A 19,093-nucleotide genomic window follows, 5' to 3' on the forward strand; every position below is an offset into this window, starting at 1 on the left:
GGGCCAAGCCAGCGACTCTTTATTCAAGCTGGATGAGCCCACGCTCAAGCCGGCCAACCTTGGGGTTTCAAAACTGGGTCCTCTGTGTTTGTCTAATGCTCTATCCACTGCACCACTGCCTGGTCAGGCTCATCTTAATTTTTTTCAAAGATGATTTTAGAGAGGGAGAGAAACATTGATTGTCATTCCACTTATGCATTTATTGGTGGATTCTTGTATGTACCCTGACTGGGGATGGAACCTGCAACCTTGGTGTGTGGGGTGATGTTCTAATTAACTGAGACACCCAGCTAGAGCCATTGTTCTCATCTTAACTGACCATCAAAATGTATCCTTCCCCCTTTCTTGCCCCCAGACACCAAGTTCTTGCCCTCAGTGCCTTCCCTCTCTAGGTTCAGAAAGCAGGACCAGCCCTGGTCCAACATCCCCAGGTGAGGTAGATATCCTCACTCTCACAGTGTTGACTCCTAAAGGACCAATGTGTAAATCAGCCTGGGCCAGCACACCTAAACTTTAAAATACATCGAGCACCTAAAAAAGAACTTCACAAATAATAATTGTGGTGCCTTGCTTGACCAAGTGGTGGCGCAGTGGATAGAGCATTGTACTGGGACGCGGAGGACCCAGGTTCAAAACACCAAGGTTGCCAGCTTGAGCGTGGGCTCATCTGCCTTGAGTGCAGGATCGTTGGCTTGAGCATGGAATCATAGACATGACCCATGGCTGTTGTCTTGAGCCCAAAGGTCGCTGGCTTGAAGCCCAAGGTCACTGGCTTGAGCCCAAAGGTCGCTGGCTTGAGTCCAAGGTCACTGGCTTGAGCCCAAAGGTCGCTGGCTTGAGCCCAAGGTCGCTGGCTTGAGCAAGGGGTCACTTGCTCTGCTGTAGCCACCCCTCCTCAAAGTACATATGAGAAAGCAAACAATGAACTAAAGTGCTGCAACAAAGAATTGATGCTTCACCTGACCTGTGGTGGCGCAGTGGATAAAGTGTCTACCTGGAATGCTGAGGTTGCTGGTTTGAAACCCTGGGCTGGCCTGGGCAAGGCACATACGGGAGTTGATGCTTCCTGCTCCTCCCCGCTGCTCTCGCTTGTTCTCTTTCTCTCTTTCTCCCTCCTCTCTAAAAATGAATAAAAAGAATTTTTTTAAAATGATGCTTCTCATCTCTCTCTTTTCCTGTCTCTGTCCCTCTATCTGTCGCAAAAACAAACAAACAAACAAACAAAAGCATTGATGGAAACCATACAATTGTCAGTTATTATGAATACTATGATTCTCGGAGTGGTCTGATGGCTGGGAAGCTACAATTGCCAGGGCAAAAAAGGAGCAGACCAAATCAATTACCAAGCACAAGAGAGCCTAAATGTCAAGGGAAAACAGATCAGCCGGGTTAGGATTGGTCTACCCACGCGCTCTAGCCCTCAGACAAAAAGGAGTGGACTATGAACCTATCACTCACATCAGTAGCTGGGCAAGCCCGCCCCACGCCCAGATAGGTCGGAAGCCCCGCCTCCTCTCTAAATTAAGCGTCGAAGGTCGGGATTGGAGGCTCGGGCTGCGACGTAACTTTCCGCTTTGGGTGGCCTTCCGCTTCGGCAGCGGTGAGGAGCTCAGGGGACATTTAGCAGGTTCTCCAACCCCTTAGTTCGCAACCCTTGGAAGTGCGATGAGGTCAGTAAGCTACGTGCAGCGCGTAGCACTGGAATTCAGTGGCAGCCTCTTCCCGCACGCAATCTGTCTCGGAGACGTGGACAACGATACGGTCAGTGCATGCGCACTGCAAGAGACGCAGCCCGGGTGTGCGCACGGCCGGGGCGGGGCCGGGAAGTGGACGCCTGCGGAGTGAGAGGCGCATGTGCATTAGGGCCGGCGTGACCTAGGGAAGAACTTTGTAGGAATATTAATACCCGGGCGTCGTGACTGAGTTCGTCAGGTGCCCAGGTCTGGTATTCCTTTAGCATGGATAACTGATTCTCTGCCTAATTTAGTAATTTATTCACCATAAGAGCCTAGTAAACCCTGGTGATCAAATGTCCTAGATTACTGCTTCTGTCGTTATGCTTCCTTCAGTAGCATCCCTTCTAAAATCACTTTACCTTTCAAAGCCTCAAAAAAGGCTTGAAAAGCACCTCTGCTGTTTTTTTTAATTTTTCTGAAGTTGGAAACGGGGAGCAGTCAGACAGACTCCCACATGCGTCTGACCGGGATCCACCTGGCATGCCCACCAGGGGGCGATGCTCTGCCCGTCTGGGGCGTTGCTCTGTTGCGACCAGAGCCACTCTAGCGCCTGAGGCAGAGGCTACAGAGCCATCCTCAGTGCTGGGGCCAACTTTGCTCCAATGGAGCCTTGGCTGCGGGAGGGGAAGAGAGAGACAGAGAGGAAGGAGAGGGGGAGGGGTGGAGAAGCAGATGGGCGCTTCTCCTGTGTGCCCTGGCCGGGAATCGAACCCGGGACTCCTGCACGCCAGGCCAACGCTCTACCACTGAGCCAACCGGTCAGGGTCACCTCTGCTGTTCTTACACTTGGTCCCTTGAGGCGCTGGAAACTTGAAAGTGCTACACCTTGATTAAGTTACATAAATAGTTTTCATCTACTATTCCCTCAAGAGTTCCTTTTCTTGTTTAAATGAATTAATATAGGTGACACAGGTAACAGCATTCCTGGCATACAGTTAACAACAGCTCAATAAGTGTTACGCCATTGTTGTACTTGATTCTATTTTTCTGCAAATATTTATTGAACTGCCCATTTTGCACCAAGGACTGCTACATTCTGGGAATTCAGGAATTAGCTAAATTGTCGCAGCCCTCAGGTAGCTCACAATCAGATGGGGTGATTGTAACAGAATAAGATATAATGGGGTGCCTTGATTAAAATATGTAAAAGATTCTAAGGTGAAGCATCAAAGGGGGTGGGGCTGTTGATAGTGTGAAACTTTTTTCCAGACTTTATCTTTTCATTCATTATCTCTATTTAATATTTTTAATACAAAGCACCTTATTGCCTTTATCTCCTACCCTTTGTCCTCCTAGCTCCCTACTCTGCCTCCTTGCTGTTCTGTACTCTTTTCAAACAACAAACAAACAAAAACAAGGGCTAAAACATCTTCCTCTCTCCTTTGTGCCGTGATGGAGAGGTATTTTATGAGGCTTTGTTTGGTTCCACACCCTCTAGGAAGGAAAAAGTTATTCTCATAACTTTGTATCATGTTTTCTGGGCTTTCGTATTTCTTTCTTTCTTTCTTTCTTTCTTTCTTTCTTTCTTTCTTTCTTTCTTTTTTACAGAGACAGAGAGTGAGTCAGAGAGAGGGATAGTCAGGGACAGACAGACAGGAATGGAGAGAGATGAGAAGCATCAATCATTAGTTTTTCACTGCGCGTTGCAACACCTTAGTTGTTCATTGATTGCTTTCTCATATGTGCCTTGACCGCGGGCCTTCAGCAGACTGAGTAACCCTTTGCTCAAATCAGTGACCTTGGGTTCAAGCTGGTGAGGTTTTTTGCTCAAACCAGATGAGCCCGCACTCAAGCTGGCGATCTCGGGGTCTCGAACCTGGGTCCTCTGCATCCCAGTCCGACGCTCTATCCACTGCGCACCACCTGGTCAGGTTTGTATTTCTTCATATGCCAAGAAGTACAATTTTTACAAGAAAATCAAGGGAGGCATTTCTAAATAGTAAATTAACAAGTGACTTTATTAATTTACTATTAATAGTAAATTATTCCCCCCACCCCTTTTTAATGGATGAAAGAGTCAGGAAGAGAGAAAGAGGGAGGAAAGAGATGAGAAGCATCAACTTGTTGTTTCTTCACTTTAGTTGTTCATTAATTGCTTCTCATGTGCCTTGACTAGTAGCTCAAGTGGAGTCAGTGACCCCTTGCTCAAGCCAGTGATCTTTGGGCTTAAGTTAGTGACCTTTGGGCTTAAGCCAGCAACCTTGGGATCGTGTTGATAATCCTGTGCTCAAGCTGGCATGCCCATGCTCAAGCCAATGACCTCAGGTTTTGAATTGGAGACCTCAACATCCCAGGTCGATGCTCTATCTACTGCCCCCTGGTCAGGGTTCCCTTTTATCTGATTGTCTTCGTTTACAAGAGAAATACACTTGCCTTTTTTCATAGCTTCATAGCAGCAGTTTTTTTGGGAACTGTACTTTTCTAAGTCAATTGCACTATTATACAGTCAGTTTTTGTAAATTAGGTATATTATACTTTTTTTTATCTGAGTTGTGAGTGCCATTAGGGTAAGAATTTTTTTTGTCTCTATTTTTCACTGTTATATTCCCAACCCGTAGAATAGTGCCTGGCACATAGTAAGCACTAAATAGATGTTTGTTGAATAAATGAGGATTGTTATGAAAAGCAAATGTGATTGTGTGTCTCAAAGCAATTTGAAGGGCTCTGCCTGTTATTAATAAATATAATTGAAAGAGGGCAAGTAGATGAGATAGTTGGCCAGTGATCAAATGTGGTAAACTCTGCTTACATAACGGTGGACAGAAATTTTGTTACTGGTTTCCCAGATCAGAATTTGGAGATTTGGAGCAGGAAAAAGACTTATTTCATTCTCATAAATTATTAGCCAAAAGTTCTTTGAAAATAATTTATTTTCTGCTAAGTCAGAGGGAGAAGTCATGAATAGAGTACACACCCTCTAGAACTATTCACCAAAGCCTGGCTACACCATGGGAGGGAAGGTCTCTAGAAAGCTGAAGCAGATCACAGAAAAATCTTACCTTTCTCCTCTAGCATCTCTGACTGATGGTGTATTATCTAGTTGGGGTTCTTTAGTGTCACTGGGTGGCTTCCAGAGCCAGGATCAACCACAGAGAAGCAGAACTGCTGGGAAGCATTATACAGTAGTTGCTTTCTACCTGCTATTTCAGTTACCCACAGTCAACAGAAGTCCAAAATTTTAAAATGGAAAATTCCAGAAATAAATAGTTAAGTTTTAAATTGCATGCTGTCCTGATTGTCATGAAGGAATCTTGCTCGGTCCCATTCCATCCTGCCTGGGATGTGAATCATCCCTTTTGTCCAGTGTATTCTCACGAAATACATTACCCACTGTTAGTCATTTAGTGTCTGGGTTATCAGATCAAGACCAACCATCTTGGTACCACAGTGCTGTGTGTAAGTCACCCTTATTTTACTTAATGAACTCAAAGCACAAGAGTAGTGATGCAGGCAATTTGGGTATGCTAAATAGAAGTGGTAATGTGCTTCCTTTAAGTGAAAAGGTAAACATATTCGACTTAAGAAAAGAAAAATAGCCCTGGCCAGATAGCTCAGTTGGTAGAGCATCTTCCCGAAGCATAGAGGTTGCTGGTTCATCTTTTTCTCGTCAATACAATAAACATTTTTTAAAAAGAAAAGAAAGAAATTTGTGCTTGTTTTGCTGTTGCATCTGAAACTGTGAAAGTGATGTCCATAGTGTGTGATAAGTAGAAAAGGCATTAAATTTGTGGGTGGAGCCTGATCTGTGGTGGCGCAGTGGATAAAGCGTCAACCTGGAAACGTGAGGTTGCCGGTTCAAAACCCTGGGCTTGCCTGGTCAAGGCACATATTGGAGTTGATGCTTCCTGCTCCTCCCCCTTCTCTTTCTCTCTCTCCTCTCTATAATGAATAAATAAAATCTAAAAAAAAAAAAAAAATTTGTGAAAGACCTGAGCAAAAAATATGTTCCAACTGATGTTAATATGTTACTCCAGAAAGCATTGAGCCTATACAAAGACTTCAGCAAGGGACCCCCTGAAGTGAGTGACCACATTTACATAACTTTTATTATAGTGTATTGTTATAATTGTCCTTTTATTAGTTGTTGTTAATTTCTTACTGTGCCTAACATAAATGAAACCTTATACTATGTATATATAGAAAAAATTATAGTGTGTATGTTGGAGAGTTGGTACACTCTGCAGTTTCAGACATCCACTGGGGTCTTGGAACCTATTCCCATGGATAAGGGGGGACTGCTGTAGCTACCACCGAGCAGATGGGCTGCCCTGGGAATATCCTCTCCCAGTGTCATTTCCTCACTCCGCCAGGCTCACTGCACCTGCCGCATTGTTTTATAAGTTTATTCCCGTGTCTGTGCCCTTGTTAAACTGTGAGGTCCTTCTTAGCAGGGAATCTGTAGCATTCATTTTTGTACCCCTAACCGGTTGTCCAGCTTTACCCGAAAATTCAAAGGGCTGACTGGGCAATTGTTTTCATTCTGATTTTTCTTGGTTTCTTAAAAAATCTTTTTTTGGTATTTGTTTATTAAGTAAACATTTTATCGAGGCCTACTACAGACTCATTTGTTGAAGGAATGTATAAAAAAGAATGGATTGGGATAAGGGGGTCAGGGGGATATATTCAGTGGGACACTTGAATCTTTGTAAACACAAATTAAAATCATAAATTAAAAAAAAAAGAATGGATCTGTAGCCTTGACGGTGTTTAACTGGAGGCTTGAAAACCACCTGGTATTAGTGCTCACTGTATGCCAATCACTTCTAAATGCTTTCCCCTGTTAGCTCAGTTCTTGCAACAACCTCAGGAGGTAACTGCTGTTATGATCCTTGTTTTATAGAGGAGAAAATATTGGCATAGAGAGCTGGATTCAAGTGCAGGCAGCTGCGCTCCCAGCCTCTGTGCCATGCAGCTTCTGCGCTGTGTCTGCAGCAGTCCTCCAGGGGCAGCTGTGATGGAAACATCAAGTGTGGAGAGTTTAATGTAATCACGCTTGTTTTATGCTTCTGTGATCTATTCTGCCTGACCAGGCAGTGAGGCAGTGGATAGAGCATCGAACTGGGACGCAGAGGATCCAGATTCAAAATCCCGAGGTTACCAGCTTGAGCCCAAGGTCGCTGGCTTGAACAAGGGGTCACTTGCTCTGCTGTAGCCCCCTGGTCAGGGCACACATGAGAAAGCAATCAATGAACAACTAAGGAGCTGCACCAAAGAAATGATGCTTCTCATCTCTCTCCCTTCCTGTCTGTCCCTATCTGTCCCTCTCTGTCTCTCTCTGACACTGTCACACACAAAAAAGAAAATCACTGATCTAATATTCCCATAAGTAACTCCCATAACTATTAAAAAATAATTAACAAGATTCAAATCATGTAAGTCATTATTGATAAATTCCAATTCATTGCTAACTTTTCCTTACTGTTTTTCTCCTATGTCTTCATTGCCTTTAGAACTAAATTTCCTGATCATCTAATATTCATTGTATTTTGAGGACAGGAAGGGGTGTTGGATGTCCCCACAAGGGGAAACCATGAAGCTGTTAATGGCAATAGGGTTCAGAGCTACTGTTTGCCCCTGGAAAGAGTGGCCAGCCTTTAGGGAACCCTTGGGAAGTGGAGTATCTGGATACAAATAGTGGAGAAGAGGCTCCATGCGGGGAGCCTGCCCTCCTGAGAGCTTAGTCACCACTTGAGGGCGCCAGAGGCCCAGAGCATGGATGCTGACACCCAGCAGCCTCGTCGTGCTGCCCTGCGTCCAGCACCTCCATGTCTATATTCACTCATGCACACCAAGATCAAAAGGTCTTGCTAAAGGAGCGAGGGCCCCAAGAGCTGATAATTTCTTTTTACTTGGCCCCTAATTGAATATGAGGTTTGAACTTAAATTCTCCAAAAGTTGAACATTTTGGGTGTTTTTAAAATACAAGATGTAAAGTAGGCTTATAGTTGTGAGTACACAGGTTCGTTATTATATTATTGTTTGTTAATTATTGTATTATTTTCCACGCAGGCAACTATAAACGTACTTTTACCCCATCCTATTTCCCATTTGTAATGGACAGATTAGAGTCAAAGTCAAACATGGGGCATTGAGCTTTTCAGATGTCAAACTTTGCCATGATAACGTCTGTATTGCCCCATTCCTGTAACCTTCTCTGTCGCTAACAGACACACACCACTTCCACCACCACTCACACCAATGGGAATAAAGAAACTCTGGGAGGACCTGCGGAGTGAACATCAGTCCCACCAGGAAGCCATCTCGAAGATCAAGTGGGAGTCCGAACGGGATATCCGGAGGCTGATGGATGAAATCAAAGCCAAGGACGGGATCATCTTTTCCCTGGAGAAGGAACTGGAGACCCAAACAGGCTATGTCCAGAAACTCCAGCTGCAGAAGGAAGCGTTGGATGAACAACTCTTTCTGGTCAAGGAGGCTGAGTGTAACATGAGCAGTCCGAAACGAGAAATTCCGGGGAGAGCAGGAGACGGCTCCGAGCACTACAGCAGCCCTGATTTGCGAAGAAATCAAAAGAGAATAGCGGAATTGAACACCACTATAAGTAAATTAGAAGACAGGAATACCTTGCTTGGAGATGAACGAAATGAATTGTTAAAACGAGTGCAGGAAACTGAGAAACAATGTAAACCTCTTCTGGAAAGGAACAAGTGCCTCGCCAAGAGAAACGATGAACTGATGCTGTCTTTGCAGCGTATGGAGGAGAAACTGAAAGCCATCAGCAAGGAGAATTTAGAAATGAGAGAAAAAATAACAACCCATCCACCCTTGAAGAAATTAAAATCTCTGAATGTCCTCGATCAAGCTAATGAAGAACAAGAGACTAGAGTTTCTGAAACTTCAGGTCATTGAGCAATAGAACATCATTGATGAGCTCACCAGGGACCAAGAAAAGCTCATTCGCAGGAGAAAGCATAGAAGTTCCAAGCCGATTAAGAGGCCTGTTTTGGACCCATTCATTGGCTACGATGAGGACTCCATGGACTCGGAGACATCACCCATGGCCTCATTTAGAACAGACCGAACACCAGCTACTCCCGATGATGACTTGGATGAAAGTTTAGCTGCTGAAGAATCTGAGCTTCGATTTCGACAATTAACAAAAGAATACCAGGCTCTCCAAAGAGCGTATGCCCTCCTGCAGGAGCAGACTGGAGGCATCATCGATGCTGAGAGAGAGGCCAAGGCTCAAGAGCAGCTCCAAGCAGAGGTGCTAAGGTATAAAGCCAGAATTGAAGGTCTCGAAGCGACTCTGGCTCAGAAAGGGCAGGATTCACACTGGGTAGAAGATAAACAACTTTTCATTAAGAGAAACCAGGAGCTTTTAGAAAAGATAGAAAAACAGGAGGCAGAAAATCACCAGTTACAGCAGGAACTGCAAGATGCCAGAGACCAGAATGAGCTGCTGGAGTTTCGAAACCTAGAGCTAGAAGAAAGAGAGAGACAGTCCCCTCCATTTAATCTACAAACTCACCCATTCTCAGATGGTGTGAGTGCTCTGCAGATCTACTGTATGAAAGGTGTCAAGGATGTGAACATCCCTGATCTCATAAAGCAGCTTGATATCTTGGGTGATAACGGAAATTTGAGAAATGAAGAACAAGTGGCCATAATTCAAGCCAGTACTGTGCTGTCCCTGGCAGAGAAGTGGATCCAGCAAATCGAAGGAGCGGAGGCTGGCCTGCACCAGAAAATGATGGAATTGGAAAGTGACATGGAATAATTCTGCAAAATCAAAGGCTATCTGGAGGAAGAGCTAGACTACAGAAAACAAGCTCTCGACCAAGCCTACATGAGAATCCAGGAACTAGAAGCTACTTTGTACAATGCTCTGCAGCAAGAAACTGTTATCAAGTTTGGTGAGTTGTTAAGTGAAAAACAGCAAGAGGAGCTGAGGACGGCAGTGGAGAAGTTACGGCGGCAGATGCTGAGGAAGAGCAGAGAGTATGACTGTCAGATTCTTCAGGAGAGGATGGAGCTCTTGCAGCAGGCCCATCAGAGAATTCGTGACTTGGAAGATAAAACAGACATCCAGAAAAGACAGATAAAGGACTTAGAAGAAAAGAGTGACCGAAAACATGGATAAGACCCCAGAAAGACAAATGCTTCCAAACCTTCAATGATGGCAGAAATGTTTACAGCAGTGAGAGAGAAGTCAAAAGCTAAGAACTACCCTGTAGCCAGGACTACAGCTGTGTATTTTAAAGCCATTATTCAAGGTTTCTTACTTGACAGTTCCTACATGACCCTGTTGAAAATCTACAATATAGGCTGCATTTAATGAAACATGTATATGTCAAACCAGAAGAAAGAACTATAAACATAAATTGTGTAAAGGAAAAAAAAATCAGCAATGGAAACAGTTTCAGCAGATCAAGCAAAGACCTGTCTTGGGCATGGAACCAAAGTTACAAAGAAACATTCTACCCCTGCTGTGCAAGGGGAGTCATTTTAATGTAACACCACACCCCATGGAAACGCTAGTTTGAAATAAACATCGTTTTAAAAAAATCAAAACAAAAAAAACCCACACAAGGGTGGGTGGGGATGAAGCACGAGGAATACCTATGAGGAGCTATTTACAATAAAATGTTTAAATAGGCCCTGGCCGGTTGGCTCAGCGGTAGAGCGTCGGCCTGGTGTGCGGGGGACCGGGGTTCAATTCCCGGCCAGGGCACATAGGAGAAGCGCCCATTTGCTTCTCCACCCCCCCTTCCTCTCTGTCTCTCTCTTCCCCTCCCGCAGCCAAGGCTCCATTGGAGCAAAGATGGCCCGGGCGCTGGGGATGGCTCCTTGGCCTCTGCCCCAGGCGCTAGAGTGGCTCTGGTCGCGGCAGAGCGACACCCCGGAGGGGCAGAGCATCGCCCCCTGGTGGGCAGAGCTTTGCCCCTGGTGGGCGTGCCGGGTGGATCCCGGTCGGGCGCATGCGGGAGTCTGTCTCTCCCCGTTTCCAGCTTCAGAAAAATGCAAAAAAAAAAAAAAAAAAAAAAAAAGTTTAAATAAAAAAAAAAGAAACTCTGGGAAACTATGGCTGTGTTGGTCACAAAAGATTTTTGATAAAGTTGATGAAGATTCAAGTTGATGTCCTGTGATTTCCTTGGGATAAGCCCAGGAGAAAAGAGTTTGAGGTGGGTCAGCAGGATCCCATGCTAACACTATTCTCTCTCCATTTGAAGTTAAATGAACTGGTGGTGGGAGACACCAATGGGAAGCTGTCCGTGTATAAGAATGATGACAGCCGGCCGTGGCTCACCTGTTCCTGCCAGGGAATGGTCAGTATTCAACTGCCTGATGGGGGAAGGGATTTCTTCTGTCCAGGAACTGTCAAGGCTGAGACTCACATAGCTCACCAGTGCATCCTAACTCACCAGCAACTCAGCTTAGCCACTAATTCAGGGTTCATTGACTCAGGGAGGGAAGCCCACAGGCAGTGTGCTCCCAACTGTTAGGCACGTAAGCACACACACAGACACCCATGGGGGGTATTTTATGTGATGGAATGATTTCTAAGTACTTTAGGGAAATTGCCTCGGTTGTCAGATCTTACAAAATATAGTAAAAAATGGGAGCAGTATTTCAATAGGTCTAGAAACATGATTGTCTATAAGAGTTTTTGTTTTGTAGAGTTTTTGTTCTGTAGAGATTTTGTTTTGAGCCCAAATTGTCTTTACTTCAGGTCTTTATATATATAACTGTCTAGGTAAACCGAGACAAACCTATAGCTTAATAACTCCGTTAATGCAGACTGTCAGTGTAGGTCACGTGACAGAGGTTTGCAGTGAATGATGGTAATTAGAAAACCCACTCCTTCCTGCTTCATAAAGATTAGGGAGTATTGGTCTCACTCTGTGTCTTCGTAAGCCTCCTTTTTCTTTTGCAGCTGACTTGCGTTGGGGTTGGAGATGTATGCAATAAAGGAAAGGTAAGAACTCTCAGGGACCTGGGGACTTGAGTGTAACTCCAAGGCTTTACCTCGACCAATCCCTGTCTCAAGGTGGAAACCTGTTGAGCGTTAATGGCTTCAGCCCTGACTTCTGTGTTCTTATGATCAGTCTATGCTCAGACTTCCCTTCCCAGTCCATCTCTCCTATACCTCTCAGAACCTGGTGGTGGCGGTGAGTGCTGAGGGCTGGTTTCACTTGTGTGACCTGACGCCTGCCAGGACCCAGGATGCTTCCGGGCACCATGAGATGCTAATGGGAGAGGAGCAGCGTCCGGTCTTTAAGCAGCACATCCCTGCCAACACCAAGGTCATGCTGATCAGCGACATCGGTGGGCATGGCTGTCTTTCTAGGCACCTGGGGCAGTAGGAGTCAGTGGGTAATAGAGCAGATCCCAAGGGATTCAGGGGGAGGATGGAGTTAGTATTCATTTGGGCAGTTGCTATGGAGAAAGTAAATTACAGAAAGGAACTGAAGAGTGTTGAGGTAGAGTTCTAAATGAAGTTGTCAGAGAAGTCTTTGCTGAGAAGGTGACTTTTGATAAAAAATTAAAGATGGCAAGGAAGTGAGCCATGTAGATGCTGGGCTGATATTTTGGCTAGAAGCTGTCTCGAAGGTGGTGGAAGGTATATGGGATGATACACAACTCGAGCTGTGTATCCGAGGGAGGCAGCGACAGCATCTGTGGAGCAGATGGGTTAGGAGCTCCTGGGAACAGGTAGGTGTTGTCAGCACAGGAAGGGCAGGGGAGCCTCAGCCGGACTCAGTGTGTGAGGTGGCTCCACAGCAGATTGGGCTTGAAGTTGTCCTGGATAAAAATGCCAGCGGCGTTGTTAGCAGAGGAGTGGAAATGGGATGCTTGCGGGAGTAAAGCTGACGAATGCAGCTTTGGCTCCAAACACTCTTATTTTCTGGATCCACAGATGGAGATGGGTGTTGCGAGCTGGTGGTAGGTTACACAGACCGTGTGGTCCGGGCTTTCCGCTGGGAGGATCTGGCTGAGGGCACTGAACACCTGGCAGGGCAGCTGGTATCACTCAAGAAATGGACGCTGGAAGGTCAGGTGAGTCACGGAGGAGAGGGGCCATAGAGCCAGAGAGCAGGGCGGAAAGGCCTCCTGAAGGGGGTGTGGAACAACATTCATGGCCAAGATACAGGGTGGGAAAAAGAGATTATCAGCCTGCTGAGAGAGATCTAAAGATCACTTCAAGTCAGAGTCTTAGGGGAAATTGCTAGTACAGTAATGGCAATTAGGAAGGAAGCCAGTACTAAGAATGAGGACTGTGAAAGGATGAGGGTGTGAAGTGGTCTGTATCAGGATGTAGACCCCACTGGAGGCTTGCATGCGGGAAGCAGGGGATGCGTGTGGAGAGGCTGGTATCAGGCAGGAACCCTGTGAACTCTAGAATGCCTCCTGCTGCTTTCCTTGAGGCCCGGGGGACTGCTTCCAGGGCTCCTGCACCCTCTCTCTCCCCTGTTCTTTGCAGGGTCCCAGTTTCTCTCCAACTTGCTTTAAGCCTCTGTTCCCTGGTGCAGGTGGACAGTCTCTCAGTGACTCCAGGGCCTCTGGGTGTTCCTGAGCTGATGGTATCGCAGCCAGGCTGTGCTTATGCAGTTCTACTGTGTACCTGGAACAAGGACAGTGGGCACTCTGCTGCCTCTGAGGGGACCACGGAGGGCAGTAGGTAAGGGTGCAGGCTTGTGGATGGTGTGGGATGCATGGGAGCAAGGTGAGGTCCTGGATGTACAAGGCGGTGGAGGGGTCTGCAGTTGGCACAGTGGCTTCAGCTGGGTTTGGCACAAGCACCTCTGCCCTAGTGAGGTAAGACCTATATTTTGGGAGCCAGGGAATCCTGGCTCTAACCTTGTAGCAAAGGGAAGAGATGCCAAGATTCTAGCCTAGTAGCCTCCGTCCCTTTATTTCCTAATTGCCACATCGGCCAGATGGGGTCAGCAAAGGGTTTCCTAGCTGATTCGCATCTTTTTTTTTTTTTTTTTTTTTTTGTATTTTTCCGAAGCTGGAAACGGGGAGAGACAGTCAGACAGACTCCCGCATGCGCCCGACCGGGATCCACCTGGCACGCCCACCAGGGGCGACGCTCTGCTGTGACCAGAGCCACTCCAGCGCCTGGGGCAGAGGCCAAGGAGCCATCCCCAGCGCCCGGGCCATCTTTGCTCCAATGGAGCCTTGGCTGCGGGAGGGGAAGAGAGAGACAGAGAGGAAGGAGGGGGGGGTGGAGAAGCAAATGGGCGCTTCTCCTATGTGCCCTGGCCGGGAATTGAACCCAGGTCCCCCGCACGCCAGGCCGACGCTCTGCCGCTGAGCCAACCGGCCAGGGCCTGATTCGCATCTTGACAGCTCTTGCAGAGATCAGGTCATAAAGTGCCTGAGAACTCAGCTTACTTGGTATCTTAGTCCCCCGGTCTCCTGCCCACAGGGAAACCCCAGCTGCCCGAGATGTTGTGCTGCACCAGACGTCTGGCCGCATCCACAATAAGAATGTCTCTACTCACCTGATTGGCAACATCAAGCGAGGTGAGGTGGGGTGGGATGAGGCAGGGTGCTGAAGGCAAATAGCACTTTTGAGAGAGGAGATGCAGGGCCTTCTCTCATTTCTAGTCCTCTTCCTCCCTCCTTCCCTCCTTGTCCTTGGCTGTCCCTCATCCCATATGCTCTATTCTTGCCTTGACCTTCATTTTTCTCTTTTGGTCCTTCTGTCCCACCCGTAGGCCACACGCCTGAGAGTGGTAGCTCTGGCCTCTTTGCTCTTTGCACCCTGGATGGTGAGTTCCCTGGGTCAGCCATGGAGCAGTGCTGGGGTAGGAGGTTGTGTGCCTGGGGAGTCTGCTCAGGGGTCTGGTCCCACGCGTCCCAGCCTGCCTCTTCCCCTGTAGGGACACTGAAGCTTATGGAGGAAGCAGACAAGCTGCTGTGGTCGGTGCAGGTGGACCACCAGCTTTTCGCCCTAGAGAAACTGGATGTCACGGTGGGTGGAAAACATGGTGGAGAGTAACGTTCTTACCTTCTTCTCGTGGAGAGATAAGATTTCCAAAGATTTCCCTGAGGCCATTCTCACTGCACAGTTGACTGCCGCGAACCCGACTCATAATTTTGCAGGTCTCATGTGGGAACGGTGGAGGATTAGAAAATAAACACAGAAAGAAAAAGGATGGGATCCGGAGGACCCATTGCCAGGCTTGCAAGAGCGAGTCTCCACCCCAAAAATGCTTTATTATATAGTGCAGAGATGTATGCAAATAAGGAAGTCTCTGATACAAAATCACATATCTGAGGCATAAACAGGAATCCTCCCAAGGTATAAATAGGAATTCTCTTAAGGCATAAACAGGAATCCCCCACCATGCATAACTGAAATAAACAGTTGAACAAGAGTGAGAAGAAGGGCATGTAAATTGCCTCTAGCAACTTAAGCAAGCGAGGTGGGGGATGGGACGAGTAGAAACACAGCTTCACAGCCAGCACGGAGTTGTGGGGAAGAGCTTAGCCTTTAGCTTAACTAAGCCTTAAACTGCGAGGACTGTGTCAGCTTGCAATCTCTCACAGTTGACTCACAACCTTTATCTTAGGGCCCTCTTTAGACAGATCTATCAATAACTCCCTCTGAAGTGAGTTGTTTGCTGCTGTTCTCGGCTCAGCACTGTTCTCTGTGCTCCGGGAGTCTCACATTTCAGCACCTTTCAACGCAGTGATAGCTCCAAAGAGAAACAAGTAACTACTAGGGTCCGGAGGTTGCTCATTGGTCCCGACTCCAGATGTAAAGTTTTTTTCTTGTCCTATGTGAGTCTGTCTTGACTGAGGCTATGGCCGCTGAATCTGCAGGTGGGGGCTGCACTGTGTGCTGCTGTCACGCATGCTTGATGGTGTATGAAACAGACACGAGGCTTCGAGGTCACGTAGAACGTGCCTGGGTTAGAGGCCTGATTCCACCGCCTCCCAGCTGAGTGGCCTTGGGTGCGTGATAAGCTGAAGTTCTCTCATCAAACTGGGAATAACGTTGCCTACTTCACAGGGTGGTTGTGAGCAATATGTGAGGTGGCTCACTTGACAGCCCCTTTGGTGCCTGGCACATGGGAGGAATTCAGTAAGAAACATACGGTGGCTTGCTTTCCCTGCCGGCTGCTTATCACCCAGAGCCAAGTCCACAGCTCCTTAGTATTTTATCCAGCCCTATCATTAGATCCTCTAAAATGGCTCGTGCTCATCCCTGCAATCTTGTCTCCGACCTTTTTCAGGGCAATGAGCATGAGGAGGTGATTGCCTGTGCCTGGGACGGACAGACGTATATCATTGATCACAACCGCACGGTCGTCCGCTTCCAAGTGGATGAGAATATCCGAGCCTTCTGTGCAGGTGGGCCCCTGCCCCAAGGCCCCCCTAACACGTGGCTTCTTATTTCCATTCTCAGTGTGCCCCATAATCAGTCCTTCATAAAAAAATGAGTTCCTTAGCTCTTTTGGGGGGTTATTTATTGATTTAAGAGAGAGAGAAACATAGGGGTGGGGAGGAGCAGAAAGCATCAACTCGTAGTAGTTGCTTCTTGTGTGTGCTCTGACTGGGCAAGCTCAGGGTTTCGAACTGGTGACCTCAGCATTCCAGGTTGACACTCAATCCACTGCACCACCAAGGTCAGGGTGTCTCTTTCAGTAGAGGGTGCTGGATGTGTACTAAATCACCATTTTTACAGTTTGTTTATTTATTTATTTGTTTATTTATTTACTTTTAGTGAGAGAGACAAGCAGGAAGGGAGAGGGATGAGAAGCATCAACTCGTTGTGGCACCTTAGTTGTTCATTGATTGCTTTCTCATACATGCCTTGACTGGGGGGCTCCAGCCAAGCTAGTGACCCCTTGTTCAAGTAGCAACTTTGGGCTCAAGCTAGTGACCTTGGGCTTCAAGCCAGTGACCTTTGGGCTCGAGCCAGCAACCATTGGGTCATGTCTGTGATCATGTGCTCAAGCCGGCAACTTTGGGGTTTTGAACCTGGGTCCTCAGTGTCTATCCACTGTGCCACCACCTACCTGGTCAGGCATTTTTATAGTTTTAAATAAGGAAAAATAAAGGTAGTGGTATCTGCATTATTTTAAAGAATAGGATGAGTTCTTATCATCTGTGCGGAGACATCAGAGAGCTCTTCTCCACCTGAGGAATCAGGACTCTGTGCAGAACAGCCCCTCAGAGCAGCAGTTTCGCCGTTTCCATCTCGTGGCACACGTAAACTAATGACTAAAATCCTGCGGCACACCTTGCTGATTTGACAGAACAAAATAGATATAATGTTAACTCATTCACACCGTACATCTATTGTGGTGTTGGCTGTTGTCATTTTTTATTTGACAATGTAAGGGAAAAGAGGTCAGTGCCTCTGACTGAAGAGTCATGTATTTAAAAAGTTCTTGCAGCACTCCTGTTGAAATTCTCTGTCCTAGAGCATTCCCGTTAGTTCCAAACCTGGACCTTGGAAGCCAGCTCTCACTCTTCGGGGTGACAGGGAGGAATCTGTGGTCACTACGATAGGAATGGAGCAGTGCTCTGGCATCCACACTCCAGTGACCTGAGGGGTCAGTGTGGCTCTGCAGAGGGTTGCCACATCAGAGAAGCCTTAGTTTCTGATTACATTTTGCTGATCTACCCCTTAGACTAGCAAGAGGAATCATTACTTCAGGGCTCTCACTAGGATAAAAAAATCAGGTATCACATTTTTGCGTTTTATTCTGCCCGGGTTGTTTTACTGTTTTTTCTGTATCTGGAATGGGGCTGATATCTTGCTTTTGTCCCTATTTTACTGAGTTCCCAACAGAGAAGACTTAGGAAGAGAGCCTTTAGTTTTTTGCTTGACATCTGTGGGAGGGTCAAAATGCTGACTAGTGCCCATATCTTGCTCTTACCCTCCCACACTGTGACCGAAACTTCTTGACCTTTGTCTGACCACCCACACCTGCCAGGCCTGTATGCCTGCAAAGAGGGCCGCAACAGTCCCTGCCTAGTGTACGTCACGTTCAACCAGAAGATCTACGTGTACTGGGAGGTGCAGCTGGAGCGAATGGAATCTACCAATCTGCTGAAATTGCTGGAGGCTGAGCCAGAGTACCAGAGCCTGTTGCAGGAGCTGGGTGTGGGTGAGTCCCAGCAATGTGTGGGGCTGGGAAATCGGGCACAGGAGAGCCACAGCTTCTTACCAGCCCCTTTCTTGCCCTCAGATCCTGATGACCTCCCAGCAGCCCGCACCCTGGTTCACCAAACCCTCTACCATCCTGACCAGCCACCACTGTGTGCTGCTGCAAGCCTCCAGGATCCCACCTAGCTGGACTTGCCCTCTTCCCTGAAGAAAGACCCTTCTGCACCTCGCTACCCCCAGCGTATCCATGGTATTGGCAGGATAGGGAATGTACATTACAGGGGAGCATAGACAGATGGCAGCAACCAGGGTGACTGAACTATAGGTCTCATGGTCTTCTTTCTGAAAGAAGAGACAAGTTGACCCTCTGCCCATCTTCCTGTGTGCCTCATCCATTACATCAGCAGGGTTGTAGGACCCTGACCTTATTGCATATCGTCTGGGACTACCCCGCCCAAGAACTCCCCACCCTGGTTGTATGGAAAACAGACTTGTTTGTGAGGAGGGAGCGCAGATCTTTTGCGTGGCCCCCACACCCGTAAAGAAACTAGGCTTCGAGCCAGCGGGGCAGTGAGGTAAGGGCTCTACTCCATTCCAAGATCCATCTTCCATGTCACAACGCTAAGGTCATTGACAGCAGTAATTATTACAGAAACGGCAAACTATTTGTTTTCTTTTGGAGGAGTCTTTCAGGATATTTTACAGTCTTGTTTTTCTGGGTCTCCAGCAACCCTGAGATGATTTTGTTCTATTTTTCAAAGAAATTGGGCACTCCCATTTTGTCATATTCTGTAAGTATTGTGCCACTTTGTAGGCCTTGCCCCATTTCCCACCCACCCATTTCCACAAAAACGCGTTATTGTCCATCAGACAAGAGACATCTCAAATCTGACACAGGTTTATGATGCATAATCAGAAGTGTATCTTGGGCCATTTATATCCCTTCTGCTCTTAATTCTGTGGGCTTTAAATCAGTATCTTTCAAATTGTAGTTTGCAATCTTTTAGTGGGTTGTAGTCAGCATTTTTTGAATAAATGAAATAGGATACAATAGAATGAAAAATAAAGTATTTGCTTGCAGTATAGAGAAGTATTGTTTCATTATAATTTGTGTGTGTGTGTATTTACTAAGTGTAATATAAAATATATTTCCTGCTTTGAGTTATTTATGTTCAGACGAGTTTGGAAGCCGTTGCTCTCAATGATGTTGACCCCCGCCAAATGGGTCAACCTGGGGAATGGTCCACACTCACATTTCCTT

General features: G+C 46.8%; 1 protein-coding gene and 1 pseudogene across 4 annotated transcripts; both read left to right on the top strand.

Annotated features, from left to right (window-relative positions):
• The first annotated feature begins 1,515 nt into the window (after positions 1–1,515).
• Positions 1,516–18,907, top strand: ITFG2 (integrin alpha FG-GAP repeat containing 2). Of its 4 annotated transcripts, none has more exons than XM_066257684.1 (12): positions 1,516–1,600; positions 10,931–11,026; positions 11,635–11,676; positions 11,855–12,026; positions 12,619–12,758; positions 13,232–13,380; positions 14,134–14,231; positions 14,426–14,479; positions 14,591–14,682; positions 15,950–16,067; positions 17,660–17,833; positions 17,915–18,907. In XM_066257684.1, exons 2-12 carry the CDS (start codon positions 11,024–11,026, stop codon positions 18,016–18,018), a joined length of 1,146 nt encoding a protein of 381 aa, XP_066113781.1. In that variant the 5' UTR covers positions 1,516–1,600; positions 10,931–11,023; the 3' UTR covers positions 18,019–18,907. The 4 variants fall into 4 exon arrangements, with proteins under 4 accessions (XP_066113781.1, XP_066113780.1, XP_066113782.1 ...); XM_066257683.1 differs by having other exon boundaries at positions 1,541–1,761; XM_066257685.1 differs by having other exon boundaries at positions 1,541–1,670.
• Positions 7,935–10,274, top strand: LOC136323707 (janus kinase and microtubule-interacting protein 2 pseudogene; annotated as a pseudogene).
• Positions 18,908–19,093: the final 186 nt, after the last annotated feature.

This window comes from Saccopteryx bilineata, chromosome 2, assembly GCF_036850765.1.
Source record: "Saccopteryx bilineata isolate mSacBil1 chromosome 2, mSacBil1_pri_phased_curated, whole genome shotgun sequence".
NCBI lineage: Eukaryota > Metazoa > Chordata > Mammalia > Chiroptera > Emballonuridae > Saccopteryx > Saccopteryx bilineata.